The sequence below is a fragment of the Phaseolus vulgaris genome, chromosome 8, assembly GCF_051622355.1.
Source record: "Phaseolus vulgaris cultivar YP4 chromosome 8, ASM5162235v1, whole genome shotgun sequence".
NCBI lineage: Eukaryota > Viridiplantae > Streptophyta > Magnoliopsida > Fabales > Fabaceae > Phaseolus > Phaseolus vulgaris.
In genome coordinates, this window is record NC_143505.1 from 57,699,818 (window position 1) to 57,726,186 (window position 26,369).

At 34.9% G+C, this 26,369-nt stretch overlaps 3 protein-coding genes across 7 annotated transcripts; 2 read left to right on the top strand and 1 right to left on the bottom strand.

Annotated features, from left to right (window-relative positions):
- Window positions 1-937: 937 nt before the first annotated feature.
- On the top strand, window positions 938-3,219 carry LOC137825776 (expansin-A6). Its single transcript, XM_068631556.2, has 2 exons — window positions 938-1,787; window positions 2,551-3,219. Exons 1-2 carry the CDS (start codon window positions 1,315-1,317, stop codon window positions 2,858-2,860), a joined length of 783 nt encoding a protein of 260 aa, XP_068487657.1. The 5' UTR covers window positions 938-1,314; the 3' UTR covers window positions 2,861-3,219.
- A 468-nt stretch (window positions 3,220-3,687) lies between these two features.
- Window positions 3,688-12,954, bottom strand: LOC137824317 (protein INVOLVED IN DE NOVO 2). Of its 5 annotated transcripts, none has more exons than XM_068629899.2 (12): window positions 12,601-12,954; window positions 11,107-11,454; window positions 10,599-10,940; window positions 9,936-10,430; window positions 9,381-9,734; window positions 8,299-9,225; window positions 7,698-7,879; window positions 6,856-6,945; window positions 6,470-6,757; window positions 5,361-5,570; window positions 4,483-4,725; window positions 3,688-4,026 (listed from the first exon to the last, which is right to left on the bottom strand). In XM_068629899.2, the coding sequence occupies exons 2-11, from the start codon at window positions 11,420-11,422 to the stop codon at window positions 4,489-4,491; spliced, it is 3,441 nt and encodes a 1,146-aa protein (XP_068486000.1). In that variant the 5' UTR covers window positions 11,423-11,454; window positions 12,601-12,954; the 3' UTR covers window positions 3,688-4,026; window positions 4,483-4,488. The 5 variants fall into 5 exon arrangements, with proteins under 5 accessions (XP_068486000.1, XP_068486001.1, XP_090149832.1 ...); XM_090293706.1 differs by lacking the exon at window positions 3,688-4,026 and having other exon boundaries at window positions 4,243-4,725; window positions 8,299-9,017; window positions 9,104-9,225; window positions 12,601-12,932; XM_068629900.2 differs by lacking the exon at window positions 11,107-11,454 and having other exon boundaries at window positions 3,697-4,026; window positions 12,601-12,930.
- A 2,995-nt stretch (window positions 12,955-15,949) lies between these two features.
- PAT2 (protein affected trafficking 2) lies at window positions 15,950-25,971 on the top strand. Its single transcript, XM_068629404.2, has 11 exons — window positions 15,950-16,470; window positions 16,658-16,734; window positions 16,970-17,219; window positions 18,077-18,694; window positions 21,198-21,371; window positions 21,535-21,661; window positions 21,736-21,845; window positions 22,040-22,240; window positions 22,708-23,690; window positions 23,983-24,252; window positions 25,355-25,971. The coding sequence occupies exons 1-11, from the start codon at window positions 16,252-16,254 to the stop codon at window positions 25,716-25,718; spliced, it is 3,393 nt and encodes a 1,130-aa protein (XP_068485505.1). The 5' UTR covers window positions 15,950-16,251; the 3' UTR covers window positions 25,719-25,971.
- The last annotated feature ends 398 nt before the right edge of the window (window positions 25,972-26,369 follow it).

Consider the following 26,369-nt stretch of genomic DNA (forward strand, 5'->3'; position numbering starts at 1 on the left):
AAAATATTACTAAGATTAGCATTTTCAGAAAAGAAAAATGATTAAATAAGGGTGTTGTAAGAAAGAGATTAATATGAATGAGAATTGAAAGCAAAATAGGAAACATATTACTACTTTAATGTGTGAACTCGACAAACCTGACATGGAATAGCATACGAACGAAGAAGACTAACAAATTTAGCAAGTGTCTTATATAGAGTGATTAACGCAATTTTATATGTTAAGTAAGTACTTACTTTGTTTATAATTCATAATTTCAACTGCTTCTTTATGATAAAGATACGAAATTAGGTTTTACTTTATCAGTTTCTTCGACTTTTGCAGTTTTTGCTACAGACTCTCTGACTCTGAACCTCAAAATATTGAAAAATCAATGAAAATTAATGCATTTTTTTAGAAATTAAGAAAAGGGGAAGTTCAGTATATGCAGACGCAGTGGCCGTGAAATGTGACTTGACTCTGACTTGGGTTTGTCATTGTTTTTATGATAACTTCAAATTTTGATTAACAATCACAAAAACTTAATCAAACTCAAACCTTTGTATTCTCTCTCCATTTGATACTACCAATATGATTTTGTTACCATCACACACTCTCTCCACAATGGAGATTCCTTAAACACCACTCTAATATTTAGTGAAAGAAAAACCCCTTATCATTCGCTCATAATCATTTTTTTGAAATATGTTTTTGAGAATGTGTGTGTGTTAATAGTCATTGTCATTTTATCAACATTAAAAATGTATAGAATGATAGATAATTTACATTAACCTTTGATTTGGTGGTCCCTGAGCACTATTCATATGGAAAATAAATCACATCCGTACAACTATATGTTCATAGTGTGAAGGCTTTTTTCACTATTTGAGTGGAGTTGAAACATTGAGAGAGAAAAAGAAGAGAAACATAGTAAGTTAGTAACATAAAGAACAACCTCAAATTCCAACATAGAAAAAATGGTTTCAATGGTTGCCACAACTTGCAAATGAAGCAAGGAGAATTGATATATATTTTGAGGTCCTAATGTCCCTAACCTCTTTTGTCCCCTACACTCTTCACCGCCATAGTATTCTCTTGCACACTCACTTACGATTACTTCAGTAAAATGGATATGTGGTAAAAAATAAACGTAAACAAAAAGTGTGAAAATCTACGGTCCAAAAGAGATCTCAGTGGGGCCCAGTTTTCTCTGATAAATAGCACGAACCTTTCGCACTTCCCTCCACAGAACTCAAACGCAGAGCGAGTTAGTTTCTAAAACCGTTCTTCTTTTCATAACTCCTAACAAAACCCTGCTCGGTCTTCCCACTCATAATGGCTTCTTTTCAAAAACTCCTTGCCATTGTTTCCCTCGTTACCGTTCTTCTCGCTTCCGCCGAGGCCCGAATCCCGGGCGTGTACGGCGGCGGCGCGTGGGAGACCGCGCACGCCACGTTCTACGGCGGTAGCGACGCGTCGGGTACAATGGGAGGCGCGTGCGGCTACGGGAACCTGTACAGCCAGGGGTACGGCGTGAACACGGCGGCCCTGAGCACGGCACTGTTCAACAGCGGGCTGAGCTGCGGAGCGTGCTTCGAGATAAAGTGCGCGGACGACCCGAGCTGGTGCCACGCTGGCAGCCCCTCGATCTTGGTGACGGCCACGAACTTCTGCCCTCCGAACTACGCTCTCCCCAGCGACAATGGAGGATGGTGCAACCCTCCCAGACCACACTTCGACCTCGCCATGCCCATGTTCCTCAAAATCGCTGAGTACCGCGCCGGAATCGTCCCCGTCTCTTACCGCAGGTAACGTTACTTTCACCCATTTTCGCTCCACACTTCGCCTTAACTTTTTCATTATATGTTTATTTTATATATGTTTTCTGTTTTTACTTTTCCTCTTTTAAATATCAGTTATTAATAATTTGTGTTTCATAATTTAAAACATTAGAGTTGAAAAAAACGGAATTTTCCGCATTTGGGATAGGTGTAGTTTTTGACACAATTGTCTAGACACTAGCAATAAAAAAGTTAATAATTTTTTATAGTAAAGAAAGGGAGAAATTAATTAACTTTAATATTGTAGGAGTATAAAAAAAGGGAGATTTTGATGTTTTATTATTTTATAATAAAATGAGAATAAAGGAAATAGAGTAAACGCGCTTGTTTGGCTTTTGGCCTTCTGAGAGTACAAAGCGCAGAGACAGAAATGCGACGTCGTTTAAACCGACAAAGTGTACTGATATTCTTACACTGTGGCGGGGACTAGACAGTAGACAATAGGTAATTCGTAATTCAGAAAAGTGAAAACAGATGAGAACCGTAGATGCTTATTTGGTGGCCCTGTCTGGAGAAAACCTGAACCGTTTATCTGAAACCGGTTCAAGATTTTGACAAACGTGCACCTTTTGCCGCGTAATTGCACGATTCTCGAAACCAACCAAAACTAAGATTAATCTTCATTACGTGGTGTGATTGTAAATATGTAATTGTACTTATTTGCCATCGTGGATGCACTTTATTACGAATAATGCCACTGACGATTGTGATTGGGTGCGTGGATGTGCAGGGTGCCTTGTCGAAAGCAGGGAGGGATGAGGTTCACGATCAACGGCTTCCGTTACTTTAACCTGGTTTTGATCACCAACGTGGCCGGTGCAGGGGATGTCGTGAGGACGAGCGTGAAAGGGGCTAAGACTGGGTGGATGAGTATGAGCCGCAACTGGGGTCAGAATTGGCAGTCAAACGCTGTTCTGGTTGGTCAGTCACTCTCCTTCAGGGTGACAGCCAGTGACCGACGCACCTCCACCTCTTGGAACATTGTACCCGCCAATTGGCAATTTGGCCAAACCTTCACAGGCAAAAATTTCAGGGTCTGATAACGTTTTCTGGGTCCTTTTTTTATTACAAAAAGCAAAAGCTTTACCTCTATGTAGTTTTGAATTTGCCTTGGGATGTGGATATTGGGAGAAAAAATGGAGGGAAGTAAAGTAAGTGGTGGTAGTGATCAGTAAACTTTTTGACTTTTTCTTTCTTTGTCTTTTGTGCAAGTAGAGGGATATGATGTTGGGGTTGTCTTGGTATACGAGTTTGAAGTGTTATAGGATTTGAAAAAATGGAGGGGAACATTGTGTGAAACTTGTAAGGGGCTGAAGTGGCTTCAAATGTATGAGCCCGCAGCTATATTTCTTAGATATATTTATATTAATGAAAATATCAAGTGTGTTTATCTTTATAATTTTTCTTCACTTTTTTAAGCTGGGTTTTAATGTTTGCTCTCATTCTAGTTAAGTTGAACAATAGTTTTCCAACTATAATTTGGTGAAGTGATGAGTTAATTGAATTTTGACAAGTGTGTTTGATGCATGAAATGAAATGTTCTGAAGCTGATGAGCACGCTTAACTGCGCCGAAAAGCAAAAAGAGAAAAAGAAAATTGTGGAAATGGGCTCTAATTCACCGTATTTGTCTCTTCATAAACTGTTTGCAAAGTAGATTCTATACCTTCCGTGTTGTTTTTCTTAAGTTGTTCGATGCCAAAATAAAAAGGTAGCATGGATTAAAAACTAATGTGCTCTTTAATGGATGCAATTCTATTATAGTTTTTTATTAATTAGTGGACTTTAGAGATTGTTGGGTGTAGAGTTGGGCTTTTAAGAAACTTTCTACACGTCCAATGAAACGTCATATATTTGGAACTCAGATTTAAAGAGGGAGAAACAAATTGAATATTATTTTTCAATTAAAAATACATAATATTTATAAATATAAACAACAAATAGAGATGGCTAAAATTAATTTGACTAGTTAAGAGGAATATGATACGAATGAGTATGAAAATAATGAGAAGTATATGCTGATTTTGAAGCCTGAGGCTCGCGCACACTTGTCATCATCTGGAGCAGAGACAAAAAGCATAGCAGTTTTTGTTGCAATGCATCATTAGTTATCACTTTCTTCATTGGGTTTCTCTCTACAGGAGGCATGTACTTGTTTCTTTTAAGTAAATACATAACTTGTTACATATTTCATTGGTTGAATGTCACCTGATAAGTGAAGTAATTTATTAATTGAATATTAGAACAAGCTCATAATTCAACTTAGAATAATAGGGTTGATAATTTATTTTTCATTTTTAAGAAAGTGTTCATCCTAAGGCTGAACATGTCTGGCCAACCTATAATATGCATAAAACTATGTACAGGCTAAAACTATTTTCTGAACACTAAACATTAATAATATAGTGTTGGAAAGAAACATGCTTATTCCTATAATCAATTCAACTCTTCAGCATTATATTCCATGGTTACGTTGAAACAGTAATCAAATAGATAGGAGGAAAAAACAAATTTTTTGAACACTATAAACTATCTAACAATATTCTAAGAGAAGACGCAACCTCCCCGTAGTCCTTAATTCTTTGAGAAAATTTTCTTTCTAAATGTGTAGAGCAGAAGAAAATTGATAATTATGGTTGTCTTATTTTATAAGTACATACATACCAGCCTTTACGCCGTCCCTCTTTTCTGTTTAGATAGTTTCCATTGCATCAATAACAATTTTACTCCTTCTTGCAAGGTAGCTCTCTTTCCCTCTTCGTAATTCCATAATTCAGAGGTTGTATACCTCCCACTTGGATTATATGTATTGATCTCTGTCACAGCTGTCACCACAGCTTGGTAGACTCCTGCACCCAACTCATTTTGCAGTGCTTTCAACTTTTCATCTTCATTGTCTATGATTTCCTGCCATGAAAAAAATCATGAAACCAGACAAGTTAGAAAAACATATATTAGAGAAATAATGCAATAGATTGTAGATTAAAATGAATATGAAAACCATTGGTTAAATATGGTCCTAAACTAGTGTAATGAGCCACGCAAGTTGGTTAAGCGCAGTAGAATGGAAGTTGGAGATGCCATGTTGTTGCTCGTGTTTTAACCAAACCCACTTAAGAAGTTGGAGATGCCCTGTTCCAACCATAATATGACTTCATTTAAAAACATCCTGATTGACTTTCCTAAAGATAGGCACCATTTATCTTAGTTCTAAAATTAATCATCTAACATCATTATATAATCTACATACTGATCAGAATAGTTCATATAGCAATGTCATTCAGTCAGAATTATTTTTCTTCTAATTTTGTAACCATGAAAAGTTCATATATGGATGAAGGCAGGTAAAATCAACCCTTCGAAAACATGATCGAAGAGATACATGTTCCCGGGCCAAAATAATTCTAACCCAGTATTTAGGTATCAAATACATGGATTAAGCTTCGTATATCCATTGTTTCTAACTAAGTAGATTTCAAGGAGCTTACAACAGAAAATGCCAAATTTGATTAAGACTAAATAGTGATATCTATAAGACACACCTGTTCTTTCCCTTCAATTACGGTAATTTTAAATGGATGCCATTCTGGGTCCTTTATATACTCTTCCCACAATGAACACAGTTCTGAAGCTCTATCTTCTGCATCCTCAACATTGTATTTTTTCTTCATAGCTTCAAGGAATGGTCTAATATCAAGCTCCCCCATTCTCTTCACTCCAACACTAGCACGGCAAGATATCTCTTTAATGCCCTGCAACATATAAAATTTCAAGAAAGTTTAGAAAAAGTTAGAAAAATTCAAAACACAAGAGTACCAAATGAGTATTGAAACCCCCAACACTGTCATAGTTTAAACATTGTTAACTGGTTTGCAATACACTTCAATATGGTAATGTAGGCGATTTAAGGTATGTTACTATATCAAATATATGGCATGTGGGAGGAGACGTATACACAGTTGATATACTATTTGAGTTTGTACTACTTTTGAAATATCAGTTAATGTACTATCAATAATCTTTTTTTTATATAGCATTTAAAATAATTAATATATACACAGTATATTTGAAATTTAAGAAATATAAGCAGGCAGGAAAGAAATTAAATTTTAAACAAACTCGTCACATTTTTCTCTTTTATGTTCCAATAAATCTTTCAGCAATTTTAAGATTCACTTTCCAACTATTTTTCACAAATGCCAATTTTTTTCTCTTTCAAATGTGTTTTGGACTTCAAATGTCCCACCTTCCTTTTCACAAGACTCAATGGTTTCTCTCCTCAGATAGTCCTTTTCTTTCTTGTGAATTCAACAAAGTAAAGAGAACCCCATTGCTTTCCCTCCCCTGTTCCTTCCTATGGTTGCACCTTATGTCTCATCTTAGAAATAGTGGATTTAATGTACCAAAGAAATAGTATGTCCAAGCCCGTCATTCAAATGCATACTGTACATCAGAGCAATTTTATTTTTCTATCAACGTGGGACGTGAAAGGAAGTTCTATAAATAAATTAATATCATTGATTCTTTGGTACAACAATTTTAATGGACAAGTCATCATTTAAAACATGATTGGAGCCATTTTCTACGGACAGCCGAGATGCTTTAACAAAATCATAACTATGGGAATAGAAGACTTTCAAAAAACACTTACATTAATCAATTCTTTTCGAGCTTCCTGTAGCTCATCATTGCTCTGACGCTCTTTAATAATTAGTGTTTGGTTCAGGGCATCTACGTCTCGTAGTGACTGTTCCTTCTCTCTTAAATCCTTGTGTAAGACATTCACCGTATTCAGAACTTCTGAGTCTCCATCATCTTCGATGTATTGCATGACATTTAATTTTCCTTTCAGTTGTTGAATCTCCAATTCTAGTTTTTGTTTCACCTCCAGTTGTTTTTCAAGCCTGATGATTTTATGACGAAGTTGTTCTTTTTGCCGCTGGATAAATAGATTGTCAAATGGAATTAACAACCAGCTATTCTGATGTGGACAATGACACTCAGTCATTAAAAAAGCACAAAAAGGGATACACAAACCTTTTGATCTGCAGCCAGTTTCCAAACATTTACACCAGCTTTCTGTTGCTCCAGAACAGCCATTTCCATAGCGCTATTTTTCAATGCATTCTAAAAAGACAAGCATCAGCATTGCTATACATAACATTCCAACAAATTCTCAGCCACATCGTCATTATTGAAGGATTTCAAAAGCACAAATAAAACATAATGCCAAACCTTTTTTTTTTATAGGTTCCATAGCAAGTTCTCACCGGGAAGGACAAAATAATGACAGAAATAGAAAAAAAAAATCCCAATGACATTCTTAGATACACAACTTCTAAACTGGTAGCTTTTATTTTAGCCGTCCTTTCCCTAAATTTCATCACGTAAACTCCTTAGCATATAAAAACTAAATGGAGTTCATATTATTATTATTATTGACATCCATTTTAGAATACATTACATTAAAAAAATTAAAATATTCATTGACAGAAACAGTCGTGTAATCCATTTTTTACTGGCAAAAAGACAAAAAGGATTTTCATAGAAGAAAATATGTAGCCTGCAATTGCTTACTACTATAATATAAACCAATTAGATTACATTCCCAATATGCGTGGGCTTAGTTCACCCACAAATCAACTGGAAACATTTTCCAATCATTAGGTGATCATCAAACTTGATAAGTAAAAATGGAAAAGTTATTAACTTTGCTTGCCAATTCCTCCATTTAAATCACTAAAACAAATTAATATTGAACATCTAAATTAATTATCCTTAAACAATAATCTTTTCCTTCAATTTCTATTTCACAGGAATCTCAACCACAGCATGATAGAATAGATGCAACAATAACAATAATAATAACAACACTACACCTCCATAATCTCTTCTTCTAACTTCTTTCTTTCGCTTTCGTTATGTGCTTCACGTTTTTCCAGTTCAATTCTCCGCAACTCAAACTCTCTTTTCTGAGATTCCAGTTGCAACTTAAGCCTTTCATGACCATTAAAAATATTCTGGAAGTGCTGAGTTGCACTTGACTGTATTTTCTTCATCTCTGAATACAAGCAATCATGGTATAATGATACAAACGTCATTAAAATAGTATAGCATCCTTTACAAACAATGAAATGGTAGAAGTGTATTGCAAAAGATCCAACAGGACATATGGAAACCATTATAATTATATAGATCAATTCTATAGTGTAATCACCATGATGATGCAACCAGAAGTTTGCAGTGTCTGGACTTTGATTCTACCAATAAAAATTTGTTAAAATCAGATTCAATCCAGTGATCTATAATCTATCACACTGGCAATTATGCCAACGTAAACAATTAGTAATTTCAACATAGAAATGGACCTTTATGACTGAAAAATAAATTGGAAACAAAAAATAGTAACAACAACAACATCAAACGAGTCATGATCCAAATTAGAGAATAAAGCAAGTTAGATTCAATAATAATATATACCTTGATTGTGATCTTGAGTGAGCTTATCGATTTCTCCCATTACAATTTCCATGTGACGTGAAGTCTCATTGTATTTTTCTTCCATCTCCATTAACCGCTTCTTCTTGACCTGAATAGTATTATTCAAGCAGGAGACGAGTTTACCATGTATTCGAGCTTCTTCTTTCATGAGCTCAGATATTGTTTGGATATCCCCCATCTTCTGTAGTTGTTCCCCAATGATATTGTTCATCTTGTAGTCATCAGCTCGAGCAATCCATGCATAAATACCAGACTTTTGCTCAGTATTAGAAAACCAGTCCTTTTTCCCGTGATGATCTAATTCATATGCTCTCTCAAATGCCAAAGCATTATCTAAACCCGTCCAATCTTTATTGAATTCCATAACTGCAGTTCCAGAGTGACCACAGACATCTGATAAAGTGCGCACTCTACAAGGATTAAATCCCCTGCTTCGGTGTTCATCCCTTAGCTTGGAACCACTTCCCCCAACACGTCCATCTTCTGTCTGTCTAGTAGGAATATTAACCAATATCCCAGCCCATGGCCACACAAACTGCTCCTCAGCATTGCCTTCATCCACAGTTATTGGTGGACCATCCACATTCATAAGATCCTTTTGCAAATATTTCATTAAAGCCAGATGATTAGCCTTTTCAGTGGCACTTCTCTTTTGTGAGCTACTCTGACCCACCCCAGAAGCATGTTCAAGGATTTCCCTGTACACATAATCCCTCTTTCTCTTTTTATTAGGGCAGTATGGACATGCGAAAGTCATTTCAGAGGTTTTCACAATGTGACTTACCTTTTTGAGTGCTTCATAGGATTTATGTACATACCACCCACTTATTTGAGTTGCGCTTATATTATTATCTTTTTGAGAGTAGTGACCCATTACAGTTTCTCCTGGGGTTGCTGTTGTTGTGCCTGAAAGAAAAATAGTGTAAGTAACAAATGTGTCATGTTGCTTTATAGATTAGTTCAACTAAGTATCATTCTGAATTGGCCAATATGTGCAAATCTGGTAACAGAGAAGAAGAAACATAAATATTGTTACAAATGTTTCATTAACAGAGGATCACCTTGATCCATAGGTTTTGATGGAAATGAAGCACCCACATTCATAACATCCTTTTTCAAATACTTTTCTAAAGCCAGATGATTAGCCCTTTCAAAGAAACTTCTTTTTTGTGATCTACTCTGACCCACCCCAGAAGCATGTTCAAGGATTTCCCTGTACACATAATCCCGATTTAACTTTTTATTAGGGCAGTATGGGCATGTGAAAGTCTCATCCGAGGTTTTCACACAGTGTCTCCCCTTTTTGAGTTCTTCATAAAATTTATCTACATAGCGCCCAATCTGAGATGAACTCATATTGCTATCTTTGTCAGAGCAACCAATTGCCGTTTCTCCAGGGCTTATTATTATGGTTCCTGAAAGAAAAGAACAAAAACAGTATTAGTACTGGCTGCCTCGAGTTACTTTGCTGATTTTAATTTTGATCAAAATTGTCACTTCGCGGGCTACTTCATTATACATCATAGTGAATTGAATTAATCAATCTAATAATCAATAACTAGAAAAACTTGAATAGAATCTCCGTCTGATCTCTTCATTAACAACAGGTGGATCACCTTCATTTACAGGTTTTGATGATGAACCACTCACATTTGTGAGATCCCTTTTCAAGTCTTTCCCTAAAGCCAGATGAGTAGCATCTTCTCTGACACTTCTTTCTTCTGAATTACTCTGATTCACTATGGTAACTGGGGGGTTACCTTCATTTACCGATTTTGATGGATCATTCATATGCATAAGATCATTTTTTAAATATTTCATTAAGGCCAGATGAGTAGCCTTCTCTCTGACACTTCTCTTTTGTGAACTACTCTGACCCACCCCAGAAGCATGGTCAAGAAGTTCCCTGTACACATAATCCTGTTTTCTCTTTTTAGGGCAGTATGGACAAGAAAAAGTCTCTTCTGAGGTTTGGACAATGTGATTTCCCTTTTTGAGTTCTTTGTAAAACTTATCTACATACCACCAGTTTATTGGAGGAGATGCACTCATACCAGTCTCCTTGTTAGAGCACTGAGCTATTTCAGGTTGTCCTAAGCTTAATTTGGTACCTGAGAAACAAAAGACAGTGTTAGTACTGACTACTGTCATGCTGCTTTACAATTATTCCATTAGATATATTTGTGAACAGGCAAGTTTCTGCATATTCAGTAACTTGGAATAAAGAAAGTATTGAACTGAAATTTTGTTATAGTCATCTCCATGAACTGGAGACTCGCCTTTATCAACAGGTTCTGACAGGCCATCCATAATAATAAGATCATTTTCCAAATATTTCACTAATGCAAGATGATTGGCTCTCTCTCTGGCACTTCTCTTTTCAGAACTACTCCGACCCACCATATACGCATGCTCTAGGAGTTCCCTGTACAAATAATCTTGTTTTCTCCTAGGGCAGTAGGGACAGATGAAAGTCACATCTGAGGTTTTCACATTGTAACTTCCCTTCTTAAGTTCTTCGTAAGATGTATCTACATACCACCAACTTATTTGAGATGTATCAGTATCCTTGTTAGAGCACTGAGACATTACAGTTTCTCCTGGGCTAAATGATTTGACACCTGAAAGTAAAAATAAATAATGTTAGTGCTGACTGTTGTCATGTTATGTTATCAAATATATTCACTATTCTATTAAATATATTGCGAATTGGAAAGTTTCATCTTAAATAACAAGGACAAAATTTAAAACAGAATTTTTGTTCAGTAACTTCATTAACAGGGAGACCTTTATCTGCAGGTTTTGATGGGCCATCCAGATAAGCAAGATCCTTTTCCAAATATTTCACTAAAGCCAGATGATTAGCCTTCTCTTTTGCAGTTCTCTTTCCTGAACTACTCCGACCAACCCCAGAAGCATGATTAAGGAGTTCCCTATACTTATAATCCTGTTTTCTCTCAGGACAGTATGGACAAATGAAAGTTTCATCTGAGCTTTTCACTTTGTAACTTCCCTTTTTGAGTTCTTGATAAGATATATCTACATACCACCAACTTAATTGAGATGCACTTGTGTCAATATCCTTGTTAGAGCATTGAGCCATTATGGTTTCACCAAGGCTTAATATTATGCCAGCTGAAAGATTAAAATTATTGTTAGACTATTAGTGCTAGAAATTGTTTTGTTGTTTTACAGATTTCTCCATTAGATATCATATTGAAGTAGCAAACAAACTGTTCACGATTGCAAGTTTGACCAAACTGTCAAGGTTTTGGGACAATTGAACCCAGACCATGATATGATCTCAATTATGACTATATGAACTGCATGTGTCTGTATTTTATTGCAATATCAAGGAACATGACAAAACCACAACAAGAACTGCAGTTTAAAACCTTTGAGCAAGTACATGATTACTTAAATTAGAATGTGTCTTTAATTATGGAATCAAATTACTTACAAAAGAGAAAAACATACTTTCATATCACTTTTAGTCATTATACTTTAGTAAAACATGTCCAAAATCTTCATACTTTTAATATTGATGAATTTGACCCTCAAAGTTTAAAAATATGATAAGGAATAACTAAATTCACATGTTTATAAAGTTTGATGACCACATTTAATACTATGAAAAGTATACGGAAATAACTATGTTTGACTGAAAATGTAGGAACTAAAAGTATACTTTTTTTGCTTTTTTTATAAAAATATAATGCATCTAAAAACCTAAGTCGCAGGTAAGCAACTTCTAAATTCTATCAGGATGAGACAAACATAACAACATGAAATATTCTAACAGTCTACATAGATATTATAAATTCACCAGCCATCAACCATGAAAGCAGAAGGAAATCTCTTCTCCTTTTCTTTTACTTTTCTATTTTTTTATAACCCATCAAACATTTTAAATCATTTAGCCATGGCCTAATCAACAAGAAACTCAAGTCTCATTGTCCAAAAATTAAAGTGGTCTCTAAGGAACATTCCACAAGTCAGATAGCAAAGAAATAAAAGAGAAATGTTCACGCAACAAAACACAGCCACAACAAACATTGAAAAATATTAAAATAATGTATTTTCCAAAAGGACACAAGATAAAAGAAAGCAACAAGGCCATAAAAATGAAAATGATAACAAATTCACTGCACAGATATGAATTCCAGTGTAGAAAGCATGCAGTACAATAGACAATAGAAGATAGAAGTAAAAAGGAGAGGTTTCAACCACATGCAATCATTCATGAATTCTCAATGGAAAATGCAGGATCTAAAAAAATACCGATTGACTCGAGATTAGAGGAACCAATAGAAGCGCAGAGAGGAGTGTTATTGTTGTTGTTCTTCTTCTTCACAATCACCAAATTGACACAGTAAATATCAACAAGAGCAAAATTGAAGAGAAAAAGTGATGATAGAGAGTGAGGGAGAAAAAAAAGTGGTAATCACAAGCTAGGGTTTTGCTCTGGGAGGTGTGTAGGGCGTGCTATGAACAACTGCCATTGCCGTTAAAGTCCTAGACTGACAGCAGGTGTCCTGATAGGAGTCACTGGGAACACAAAACATACATGCATCGGAAATGAACTATAAATATAGATTAATGATTACTAGCAGAATTACAAATATTTTCTCCCTTGTATTTTAACAGTTTCATAAGTTGATATAAAAAATCGTGTGAGAATTTTTTTATAATATTATTATTATTTTTATTACAATAACTATAGATGACAGTTTTTAGGATGGAAGAAGACAAGAGAAAAAAAATAAGAGTTTGAGATTAGATCTTTTATAAATAAATTATATGACTTCTATAATCTATTGTTTCTGACTTAGGAGTTCTCACTCCATACACAATATTTTCATATTAAAAGGAAAATCTCATATTAATGTGTACGTGCATAGATGTGCATAAATTATTAGTGTTAATTGTGATAAAGATACTTATGGAAACTATCTTTCTTTATATTTTTTAAAAGAAGTTAAAGAAGTTTCAAATTTATTTATGTGGACACGAGAAGAAAAATATGTGTATAATGTATGTCATATTTGTGTTGCAGAGGTAAGATCCAACATTTGGGTTAAAATTAAAGTGGTTATGGACGTCAGAAGCCATGCAACCACCAAATTATATTGTTGTTTGTAAGAGATGAAGGAAGGATTTCACTGACAGTGCCATCGACAACAGAAAGGCAACAAGGAGGAACGTGAGTTCCATCAAGAAACGAAGAAAGCAGCAGACCATCAATAGTGGCAAGAACCTGTTGTTTCCACAACAGAAAATTTACGTCATCCAGTTTAAGTGGAATAGGAGTAGTAAAGTGATGCAAAAAGACAAAAGAGGAGCTTTTCATGGAGAAAGTCTGTGGAAGAAGATGATGGTGTAGAGGAAGCGGCGGAAGCCATGAAAGAAAAAAGAAAAAAAAAACTTTCTAGCTCACGATACCATGTGATAATGATGAGAGAGAAGAAAAAATGTTTGATATAAAATTGATGTGCATTATTGTGCTAACAGAATAGCTATATATACATAGGGTACCACAGAGAATATACATAAGGTTAAGTATGAATACCCTTAACATTAACCATAACAAGTACACTCGTGACTTTCATGATGAAGAAAATTTCATAGGTCGCCTTAGATTCTATAGTGTGTTGATGGATGATCTTCGTACAACTTAAGACTCATGGATGTTTATTTGGTGGTTTAATGTCGTATTAATGTAACAATGCACTAATTAATATTGTCAACTTGTCTTGTTCTTCTTCGACTTGTCTTATTCTTCTTCATTTTCATTATATGTCATACAAAACTCAAATCAAGACTATCCCTTTTACTTAACCTATTTCTTGCTTCATGTTTCCGAGACCACATTAGTATTTATCTTTGTTGGAGAAATACTTAGATATTGACTCAATTAATAATAGACTTCGTGGATAACAAATAAAAAAAAAGGAGAAAATTGATCCAAATGAAATTTATATGAAGGACAAGCCTAAATAAAAGTAGGGATGTTGATTTAAATATTGAATATCCATCAGAGAAGACTTTTGAAAGGCTTGAGGTAGAAAGTCTTACAACAAAAATTTCACATAATATTTTTTTTTTGAGAGTTTTCATTGCATCTATTTTAAATCTATGTGTGAGTAGTGTAGATGTATTATAATTTTTTTTATTATTTTTGCATTTAGCTTGAGTAGATCTAAGATTATAATGTTTTAAAAAAAAATTAAAACATGAAAGATGATAATTAAAACAACAAAAATATAAAAAAAAAGGTTATATGAATAATGATTACAACTTTTATTTTAAATGTTTATGTGATTATATTGAGATGAATTTGGGTAAAAAAAATGAAGAATATACTAAAAGAGTATACTATACTAAATTAGTATGACAGATACCAAAGTAAAAAAAAATCATGCTTTATCAATTCATAAAACTATTGCCAGTTTTTCTTCTTCTTAAAGTATACTATATGTTAAGAATATATTTAAACATGATATACACTATTGCATCTTCTTAGTGATTTTTCATGTTTGAAAATATATGTTATAAATTATTATTAGAATATTTTGAAAATTATATTTACACTTTTATGAAGATATGGATCGAGGTCAATCATGTGGTGAAATGATCTTAGTGGTGCTCATATATGAAGTTAGGTTGTTTTTTCCTGTACCTAACACATTTCTTCTTGCACTTCATCTTTTTGAAGAAAACTGTTTTACCCCATTTAAAAATGTCTTCCAGATTGTTATTTTCGAAATATTTCTAGAACATATTTTTAACAACACATTTTATTAATTATGGATTTACCAATTTGAAAATAAAAAAAATGTATTTTGGAAAGGATATTCCAAAATGATTTTTGTCTTTCAAATATCCTATTCCGGAACACTCTTTGCTTACGGAACCTTTGTTCTGGAAACATTTTTTCTTACAGAACTCCTATTTCGGAATCACATAAAACTGTGAAAGGATAATTTTAGTATTTTAAAGAATGTAGAGGTGTAGGAAGAAAAATGTAAGGATGCAGAAAGAAAGTCTCATAAAGTTAATGATTATGAACTTATCAGGCCTTGTTAGCTTATACCTGAGGGTTGTAAGGTCATGGGACAAATCCAAGAATAGGGTGAAAGCAGATCTGATATCGATGTATGAAAATGATGTCATTTACTCCTCATTAAGAAGGGAGAACGTTAATTATGGAAATTGACTAGATATGCGATATTGTAATTCATTTGGAAATATAACTTAAAACAAAACCATATATAAGGAGAAGGGAAAGAGAACACTATTGTATATAAGGGAAAGAAGATGACCTAATCAAGAGGGAATAAAAAGAATTTCAACTCATATTTTACACTATACTTATTATATAAACTACTTGTTTACTGCGTCGTGAAATTTTTTTATTTTACTTAACAAAAAAATTCATGAAATTTGTAAGGATATGATCAGATGACTACTTTAGAATTTAACCGACAACAACTATACTGCAAACAACTATATCTTAACTAAAACGACTCTTGTATTTATTCCTTGTAACATTAGACTTTTTAATAGTTAACATTTATTTTATATGATCTAAAAATTTGTAATTATTCTTTCTAAGGTTTTCTTTTAGGTTGAGAACTTTTGTTTTTCAAATATCAAGTCATAATTCTTAAAAAGATGTAAAAGTTTTATCTAGGAGTGACTTATTTTTTCTCTATCAAAATTAAAGTGATGATTTTTAATTATTAATTAAAATTGAGTGGAGAAGAACCTTATTCAATGTGTTAAGTTTGGTTTTGGATCATCCGAACTGTCATGAGTGGAGTCTCCCTGCACCCTGGGGCTTGTAGGTAGTACTTGTTGGAGTGCAGAGGCACAGATCAGAAACAACTATCAATCCATTCAGAGATTAAGAAAGAAATAAAAAGGAGAGAAATGATGTTCCCGCAATTTGGAGCGACGGCGGAATCTCTGAGCAAGGCTTCCACGGCTGTGTTCCGGATCGGCACCGATGCTCACCTCTACGACGATCCCGAGGACGTCAATATCGCCCCTCTTCTCGACAGCAAGTTCGATTCGGAGAAGTGCGAAGCTCTCAAGCGCCTGCTCGCTCTCATCGCTCAGGGCTTCGACGTCTCCAACTTCTTCCCTCAGGTACCCTACGCCTCCTCAACCGTCATCTCAATGACCTCTTCCTTACATAACGCGGATTTCTGTTTGTTTCACCTTTCTCTATGAAGAGGCATTTAGACAGATTGCGCATGGTAGTTTATTTTTAATTAACATGATTAGGAATTCGAATTGATTTATGTTCCTCGCTTTGATTCAACTACGAGTACAGGTTGTTAAAAATGTTGCGTCTCAGTCCTTGGAAGTGAAGAAGCTGGTCTACTTGTACCTACTGCATTATGCTGAAAAGTAAGTGCCTGGATTTAGTTTATAACACTTTTGATTTGTGTAGAGCGACTTGAAAAACAAGTGCCGCTAGTTGATTAGATGTATTTTTGTTTGCACATTTGTAATCACGATTTAGGTTTGAGTGTGCTAGAATTATGCCTTTGGAAGTTAATTTAAGCTGTTGTTTATGTGCGGTCTTAAATTTTGTCAATTACGAGAGATGTTGTTTACTTAATATTCATTTTCTTCTATTCAGGCGTCCGAATGAGGTGTTGTTGTCGATTAATTACTTTCAGAAGGACCTTGGGGACACAAATCCATTAGTGAGGGCATGGGCACTTCGAGCCATGGCTGGAATCCGCCTTCATGTAATTGCACCTCTTGCTCTTGTTGCTGTGCAGAAATGTGCGAGAGATCCTTCTGTATATGTTAGAAAATGTGCTGCTAATGCTCTTCCCAAGCTTCATGATTTGCGGATGGAGGAACATGCTTCTGCAATTGAAGAGGTCTGGTTAATGTCGTGCTATTTATTAAAGTTATTGAGATATGACTTCAACTTACATAGATGACATGATAATGTTGGAGCCAGTAATGTGATGTTTCCATCAGGGTTTATGTTATAAACCTAGTAAAATAAGTAACAACAAGATGAATGTGGGAAACAAATCAAGAATAACTATTATTGATTCAACGACAAGTCAAGGTGACATTTGAAGGGATATCCCTTTATTACATTCCACTGCTTTGTTGTTTCTAATTCCCTCGTACACTATCTTTGTGCACACTAATCCATAGTTATATGGTATGCTATAGTTTATTCTCTTGCCGCTGTGACAGTATAACCCAGTAATCTCCACTCTTTCTAATTACTTAAATAATGGCTGTTCCTAGAACGCCCCTAGTTATATTAACTATTAACTAATGGATTATGGAGCTACTTCCTGTCACCTCTCCTTTCCCCGTATAAACCTTCTAGATTATCTGTACAAACCTTCAAGGATATCCCAGGTCACTGATTCCTGTTGCTCTTTCATAAACTTGCTCTTTCATAAACTTGACCCTGTACTGTGTGGTCTAATTTTTAAATAATACCCAATCACTTTTCTGAATGTTAACTGGTCTGCATAGTACTTCAAACCATATCCGACTAATTTGCCTACCAATTTTTCTGATTTTGAGTTATAACCTGTTGCTCCAGCAAGTGTCTCTAAGGCTCTTTTGGTCCATTCTAACAACTTCGTTGGGCTACATACTTGAAATAAAAATTATTAAAAGATGGTTTTGTGCCAGATATTTGATTTAATCAATATATTGTTGGAAAGCCAGGATCAGTACAATTTTTTTGATCCTTCTTATGCTGCAGATCGTTGGACTACTTTTAAATGACCATTCCCCAGGAGTTGTTGGAGCTGCTGCATCTGCATTTACTTCAGTTTGCCCTAACAATTTTTCATTGATTGGAAGAAATTATAGACGATTATGTGAGATTCTTCCAGATGTGGAAGAGTGGGGTCAAATAATTCTAATCGGGATCCTTCTGCGGTATGTGATAGCAAAGCATGGGCTTGTCAAAGAATCTGTAATGTTTTCTTTGTCTAGTAAAGATGTTGGCAATTTAGAGGAAGATGAATCCCATATTGCTTCAAAAGAAGATTCAATTTATGCCATTGATAAGACTGTATCTGAATTAGCGAAAATGATCTTCCAATGTTACATTGAAGGGCCAGATGAGTACTTATCACGCTCAAGTTCTACAAAAATGGTTGCTCCTAAATTAGATGCATCACAATATACATCTTGCAGTAATGATGTTGTGAAGATCCTGCTGCAGTCTACGTCACCATTGTTATGGAGTAATAACAGTGCAGTTGTTCTTGCAGCTGCTAGTGTGCACTGGATAATGTCTTCTAAGGAGCACATCAAAAGAATTGTTAAACCGCTCTTGTTTGTGCTGCGATCATCGTCTGCCTCAAGATATGTGGTATGCAACATTCCTTGAATCCGTTGTTAGTTTGTTTATCATGTTTTGCTTCTGTTTTTCTACATGGTCTGTTACTTTCATTTGTTTGTTATTTGATATGCTTCTTTTATTGAGTTTTTATTAGATGACATTTCTATTTCCCCCCTTGTTGATTATATTATGTTACCAATCGTCGATGTGGCTCAACTGTTAAATGAGTTTAGTTAGAAGCCGATTAGTCTTCCTAGCCTCTGAAAGGAGAAAAAACCTGTCTGTATGTATGCTGTCATTTAAATTAGTTTTAGAAAGGATAGACAATTTTTTGCGTGCAGGGTTATTGAAGTGATGTGATAGCCACCATAAGAGAAGAATTATCTATTGCTTAGTGTTGATCCAGGAGAAAATATTTTGATAAGCTACAATAGGATATTGTAATAATTATGTGTACTGCTGGAAGATTCCAGATATCTCTTTGTAATATATGGAGGCTTATGTACGGTTTCATTGAATCAATTTAATAAAAAAACTTTTCTCATACAATTTAATCTTTTTCAAGTTGGTTGATATCATATTTCCCGATGTAGTTGGCTTTGCTTATTTTCATTGCTGTCTTAGCTGCACTTCCCTTTTCTTAGGGTTGTCTGAACTGCACCCATTTCCTCTTATTATCGGGTTTGCTTGAAGTGCACTCAAATTGTGTTTCACAGCCACTGTCATTGTCATTATTGTTCACAATGCTGTTGCTGGAACCTCCAATGGGCTGGTGACCACACAAGAAGATTTGCCATTGGAGCAGCCACACGCCATGTCTCTCGACTATGCAAGTGGGCTTCATGCTCCATGTGTTTCTGGTGTATGACGGGGTGTCACATAGTTGTTCCCATTGTCGCTTGCTTCGCCAGAGTCAACCTGAGGTGGCAATTCCAGTCCTGGCACTGTCTTGCCCTTTTGCCTCGGGTTGCATCTCTTTCCTTTGAAAGAAACACTGTTCATGACATTGTTCGTTGTTTTTGTTCTTCTTTTCTTTTTCTCTGATCTGTCTTATTTTAAAAGGCTAAGGAATCTCTTGCTTTTGGCATGACAACTCCACTAAACAATGTTGATCTTCCACATTTGCTTGATGATAGCCGTCTTAATGGTCATAATTATCTCTAGTGGGCTTAATTTATTAGACGTTGAAGGGTATGATTACTCTCAACCATATAGAAGGAGAGGCCATATCTCATGATAACCCTTATTTCCAAATTTGGGACAATGATGACTCACGAACTATGATATGGCTATGTGGATCCATGACTACAAAAATTAGTAGAAATTATATGGTCTGCTCTATTGCTTATGGGATTTGGGAAGACCTTGGAAATACTTTTTCCATGCGACATGACATCTTTACATGTTGAGTTAGAAAGCAAGATCTTTGGTGTCAAGCAAGGTGTCCTTTCTGTTGCTAAATGGTTTGTGGATTGAGTTGGACCAATATCAAATTTGAAGCTTAAAAGTAGAGATGTCACTTTTGCTCAATTTTTTGAACTGTCAAGGACCAGGGAGGTTGTATTACCTTGAAAACTTGGGAACTATGAATAGTATTAGTACACAAACAACAACCTCTAGATTTGCAATTATGATGAGCCTAAAATATTAAATGATAATTGTTTTTTGGTCTATGTACCAAATGTGGGTTGAATGAATACAGTTTATAGTGTATGGTCTGGGATACCTAAAGCATCCCGTTGTAGTTAGTATGATCTTATTTTTAGTCTTATCCTTCATTTATTACATTTTGATGGTTTCATGACACCTCTAGGAGTCACTTCACTACTTTGATGATTTGCCCGATTTCTTCTAGCTAGGGTGACAGCCCAATATCTACGTAGGTGGTATAGGTATGAAGTTAGAACTTTTCATGAGCCCTAGAACTATACCTTTAGCAGGCCATGCTAATGGCCTTTCTTTTAAGTGCTTGATCTAATTATTATTATTATATACACGGATGGCATTGTTGTCGTGTTTTAGGAATTGTTTCACTTTTACTCAAGGAAATTTTCAGTTGTGATGAGTGGTGACAGTTGTCAAGATATGCATTAATGAAGAAATATTTGCTCAGACATCTAAATAAGAATGCTTGGTTTCAAGAATGGATGTAATGTTTGATTGGTGGTTCATTCATTTAAAATTTCAAAGTATAGATGCAGTTAGTGATTTCTTTACATAATGTAATGAGAGATAATGTTAGAATTTTGCAAGGTTTTTGTTTTTACGCTGATCCTTTTGAGAGGTAATGGGGTTTGATTGTTCTTGGGAGATAACTTGGTTGCTTTTTTACCAATAACATACTATTGTGAATTTGAAATGTTGGAAAGTATCTCTTTGTTGAATAATAAAATGTTATTTATATATAAAATGATTATTAGGAGCTATAGGGTACATATAACACGTAATTAGATAAGGCAAGTAAATATTCATTCTTAATTTCTTTTATAATTAACTTCAGCATTAATTATTGTCCGTTCTTTGACTTCTGTAGGTATTGTGCAATATCCAAGTGTTTGCTAAAGCTATGCCATCTCTCTTTGCTCCACACTATCAAGATTTTTTCATATGCTCTTCAGATTCCTATCAGATAAAGGCACTGAAGCTGAATATACTTTCTTCTATTGCTACGGATACATCCATGTCGTTAATTTATAAAGAGTTTCAGGTATTTCACATTGATATGTATTTTTTGTCAAGATAAGTTATGCAGACATCCACACTCACCTGCTCACAGGGTTCATTAATTTTTATGGCTCTTTTGCCTTTAACTCTTCGCAATGACATTTAAATCATGTTGTTTGGTGACACTCTTCTTAGTGTGTTGCTAGGATTATATCAGAGATCCGAATAGGAGATTTGCTGCTGACACAGTTGCTGCCATTGGTCTATGTGCTCAGCGACTTCCTAACACTGCAGCTTTGTGCTTGGAAAGATTGTTGACTCTGGTTAGACAAGGTGTGTGATATGGTTGTTTAGTCTATTTACTAACGAAATATATCACGTTTCTTGTTTAATATCCATATTTGCAGAATTTTTTTGTGGTGAAATTAGATCCTTGGATGGAGAAGAGGGTGTGCTAATTCAGGCAATTATATCCATCAAATCAATTATAAATATAGCACCATCCAGTTATGAGAAGGTATTGTTCTTACAAAATCATCTCCCACAGCACTGTTATTCCTTTTTTATAATTATATTGAGTTAAAACTTGCTTCGAGATACAATATGGTGTATATCTTGTATGTGGGATTTCAATTTTGAGTTAGTAGCACTTGCAATCTTTTGGTACATTGCTCACTCATGACTGAAACCTCTAGTTTTGCATTTTGAAAGGTTATAATTCAGTTAGTCCGTAGCTTGGATAAAATCAAGGTTCCTGCTGCCCGTGCAATGATTATTTGGATGTTGGGGAAGTATTGCTCTTTGGGCGAGATAGTTCCAAGAATGTTGATTACAGTACTTGAGTATCTTGCCCAATGTTTTACTTCAGAAGCATTGGAAGCCAAGCTTCAGATTCTTAATACAACTGCAAAGGTATATCATCAACTTATTTTTATACTATTGTATGAAACAGACTTTTTTTTTAAAATATTGTTAATCGGTTGATTAATTTTTTAATTGGACAATGTGATGAGCCATAGCGTAGGATCTAGTCACAGTTATGAATGTGGAAAATCCTTCTTGTTACCTATCATACATAGAGCATAGCAAACTTATCCTTGACAAAGGCCCCTCTAAGACCAACTTAAGTAAGAGGATAAATCTGATTGCTTCTTTTTGAATAATGACAGCCTTTTAAAGACCGCTAAATAATACAAAGGAAAGAAATATTGAATTTTATAGGACCATATAATGACTGATTTAGAACTGAGGACCTTACCTTTTTTTCTGAATTTTATATTCATGCCTTTGTGCTCTTCTTTCTTATATAAGAAAAAAAAGGTAAGAAAGAGTTCCATTGAAAGTGACAAGTTTATGATTTAAATGTCTTTTGGTGACAGATCTTACTGTGCATCAAGGGGGAAGATATTTTGACTGTGAGAAAAATTTGGAGTTATGTAATTGAACTGGCTGAGTGTGACCTCAATTATGATATTCGTGATCGTTCACGTTTCTTAAAGAAAGTTCTCTCTAGTAATTTGGAGTGTCATCATGGGGAAGAAGCAAATAGTGAATCAGAAAAAAATAAACAGTCCTCCTGTATGCTTGTGGAATGCATATTAGGTGGAGAGACAAAAGCATTGAGAGTTCCATCTGAACCCATTGATTACCGATTTTATCTTCCGGGGTCACTTTCACAGTTGGTATTCCATGCTGCTCCAGGATATGAGCCTCTCCCAAAACCTTGTAGCCTGCCATACACCGATCTTGATCGGTATGATGGAGCTGCTAAGAGTGATTCAGATGAGGAGGATACTGACACATCTGGGCCTTTGGATGAGGAAAGTGCTTCAGATTATAGTTCTGAACAGTCTATTACAGCTTCAGGCAACATTAGTGGCAGCGATGAATCTGTTTCTGGAAATGAAGCTGAAGATAATGCTGATCCATTGATTCAGATTTCAGACACGGGCAATGTCTGCGAAAATCAGAATGTTGGGGCTACCTCTGGCACAGAGGCTTTTCAGGACTTGATGTCAACTAAGTCTCTTGAGTCTTGGTTAGATGAACCGACCAAGTCATCTAAACAAAGTGAGATAGAACAAAGCCGAGTTCGTAGATCTTCAGCACGAATAACCATTGGAAATATTGGAAGCCGAGTTAAACCCAAATGCTACACTCTCTTAGACCCTGCAAATGGAAATGGGTTAAAGGTGAATTATTCATTTTCATCTGATACTTCTACCATATCCTCTCACCTTGTATGTTTGGAAGTATTATTTGAAAATTGTTCTCTGGAGCCCATGGTTGATATAGTCTTAATAGATGAAGATTATAGCAAAAGCTCTGATTCAACTGATCAAATATCATCACCAACTGAAAAGTAAGTTTTAATCTTTTCTGATTTTGTATGGTGGTTGTCTTCATTTTTCATCTTTTATAATTTGGATTTTATACACTTATTGTGTTATTGATGTGTTCTAAGAACATATATGTTTTTTTTGTTTTTTAACTGGGTTCCATAAATTGGTACCTATCACTATAAGGTGAAAATTTGAATTTAGATTACATTGTGTAAACTTTGGTATTATGAACTGGCTAATTTACCAATGTGAAATCTTTACATGCTAGCTTCGAAGTGCTTAATGCAGACTACTTTTATGTCTCTGTTGCAGTACCTTGAAATTTCATGTTGATAAACCTGCACTAGTTTCCATGGAGGAGATCCCTTCTCTGGAGCCTGGTCAGACAGCAAACCGGATGCTGCTAGTTCGTTTCCATCACCACCTTTTGCCTCTGAAACTGGCTTTATTTTGCAATGACAAGAAATTCACTGTCAAGTTAAAGCCTGACATAGGATACTTCGTAAAACCACTTGCCATAGGTATTGAAGATTTCAGAGATAAGGAATCTCATCTTCCAGGGATGTTTGAATATGTGAGGAGGTATGGCTGTTATTTGTTGTTTGTTGGGTATATCTGTTCATGTGCCTTGTAGTTGTAGGAAAACTTATGGTTCATCGTATTATCATAGACGATGGCCCTTTGGATTTTATTAATTATATTGAAAACTTAAATACTATAATAGAGGGTTAGATATTGGTTAAATTCTTATGAAATGCCATCCATATGCAAGTTGGGAGTGTGAGGGAGAAAACTGAAAACTTGAACTCTTATGAATAAAAGGGGGGAATTAGTGAATTTAAATTTAAATTATTTTGGTCTTTTGACCATTTATTTAGTAATTTGGCCTTTTCGGCATGTCAAAAATAAAGGAGGCTTAAATTTTGAATGGCATGAATATTGCTTACTCAAGCTCTTTGTTTTATTTATGTATCCTTCAGGGGCATGCTTGGGAAAACATCTCTAAACTGTAATGATTAAATCAGTATATCCCGCATGTCGTTTTTTACTGTTAGAATCTAGAATAATTAGGGCGCCTGTTTGGTTAATGAACATTTTTTCTGTTTTCATCAATTTTTACGATACAAAGATGTCTTGTTTCTTTGTACAAATATTTGAAAGCAAGAAACAAAGTGAAAACAATGTGACAATTTTGTAATTATTATGAAAAATAGAAAAACATTTCGACAAAGCACATAAACCCTTGTAGTTTTTACCTACATGGTTATGCAGATAGCATATCTTAGCATTTTGCCCAACTGGTTTTCACTATTTTTTTCAAATGACATTTGTCAAACAAAATGATCTTTGTAAGTGTTTGCTAGCTTCAGAATATTAAATATCTGGTGCAGGCAATTCTTGTCAGATAAATAATGCTGCATCTTGATTTGAATAGAAATTGTGTAGAGATGGGCATTGGAATTGCCTTGGTAATTTAAATGGCGCAAGAAACAAAATATATTTTGTGCATTAATCATCAGTTATATTATATCTGCTTATCATGAGCTTTTATGTTCCATGAACCTTCAGACTTTTTCTCCCCTTTATCTTTACCTGTTTCATTCTTGGGACAAAATATTTTTTTTTCCTTTTTTGTTTCATCGTGTCATTCTAAATTTGATTTTGTTGCATAATTTGCATACAGTTGCACTTTTACTGATCACATTCTCGAGGTGAACAAGGGAAGCAACTCTTTGACAGAGGACAAATTCCTTGTGATCTGTGAAACGTTAGCACTGAAGATGCTGAGCAATGCAAACCTTTCTCTTGTATCTGTGGATATGCCGGTTGCTACCAACCTTGACGATGCATCTGGTTTGTGTTTGCGTTTCAGCTGTGAGATCTTGAGCAATTCCATGCCATGCTTAATCACAGTTACTGTTGAAGGTAAATGCTGCGACCCATTAATTGTGTCTGTAAAAGTTAACTGCGAAGAGACCATATTTGGCTTAAATTTCTTAAATAGGGTTGTCAATTTCTTAGTTGAGCCTTCTGTTACCCACTTGTAAGATTTGATATCGGATAGAAATTTAGTCATTGGTTTGTGGGTAAGTAGTATATTTGAAAAACTTTCATGCAGTCCAAGTAATTGTTTTGAATATTTTTTATGGCTTTTGGCGAGGCATTGGAATTCAGATTTTTCCTTTTTTATATATTGTTGGGAAGGAAATAAAAACGGGTAGGGTGGGGAGTGAGATGTCTGTATCTCTTTAATGTTTGATCTCTAATTTCCTATGATTTTATATCTTGTAATTCTTATTAGTATGTGTTGCTACTCTTTTATCCATCCTTTCTGACACACTATTATTGAATGACTTTTACTCAATAAATTTATCCAATAATATCGATTGTTCTAAGCTTTTATTGTTTCTCTTTCCTCGTGGAAAGGAACTCCACTGACACGCAATATTGAATTACCATGTAAATTTTGCCACTTTTGTGATTTATGACCGTAATAAAAAAACTATTATTTTTGTACAACTAATTGTGTGTGTGGAGCCTATATATCCTATGTTTGTTGTGTTGGAAATTTTAAAGGGAAGATAAAGGAGCCTATATATCCTGGGTTATCTTTCAAAGGTATCTGCAAGGTGTGGTTTATCTTCCATTTAAATCAAAGTCCCCTCTTAGGTAAAGTTGGGTATAGGGAAAATCCCTTA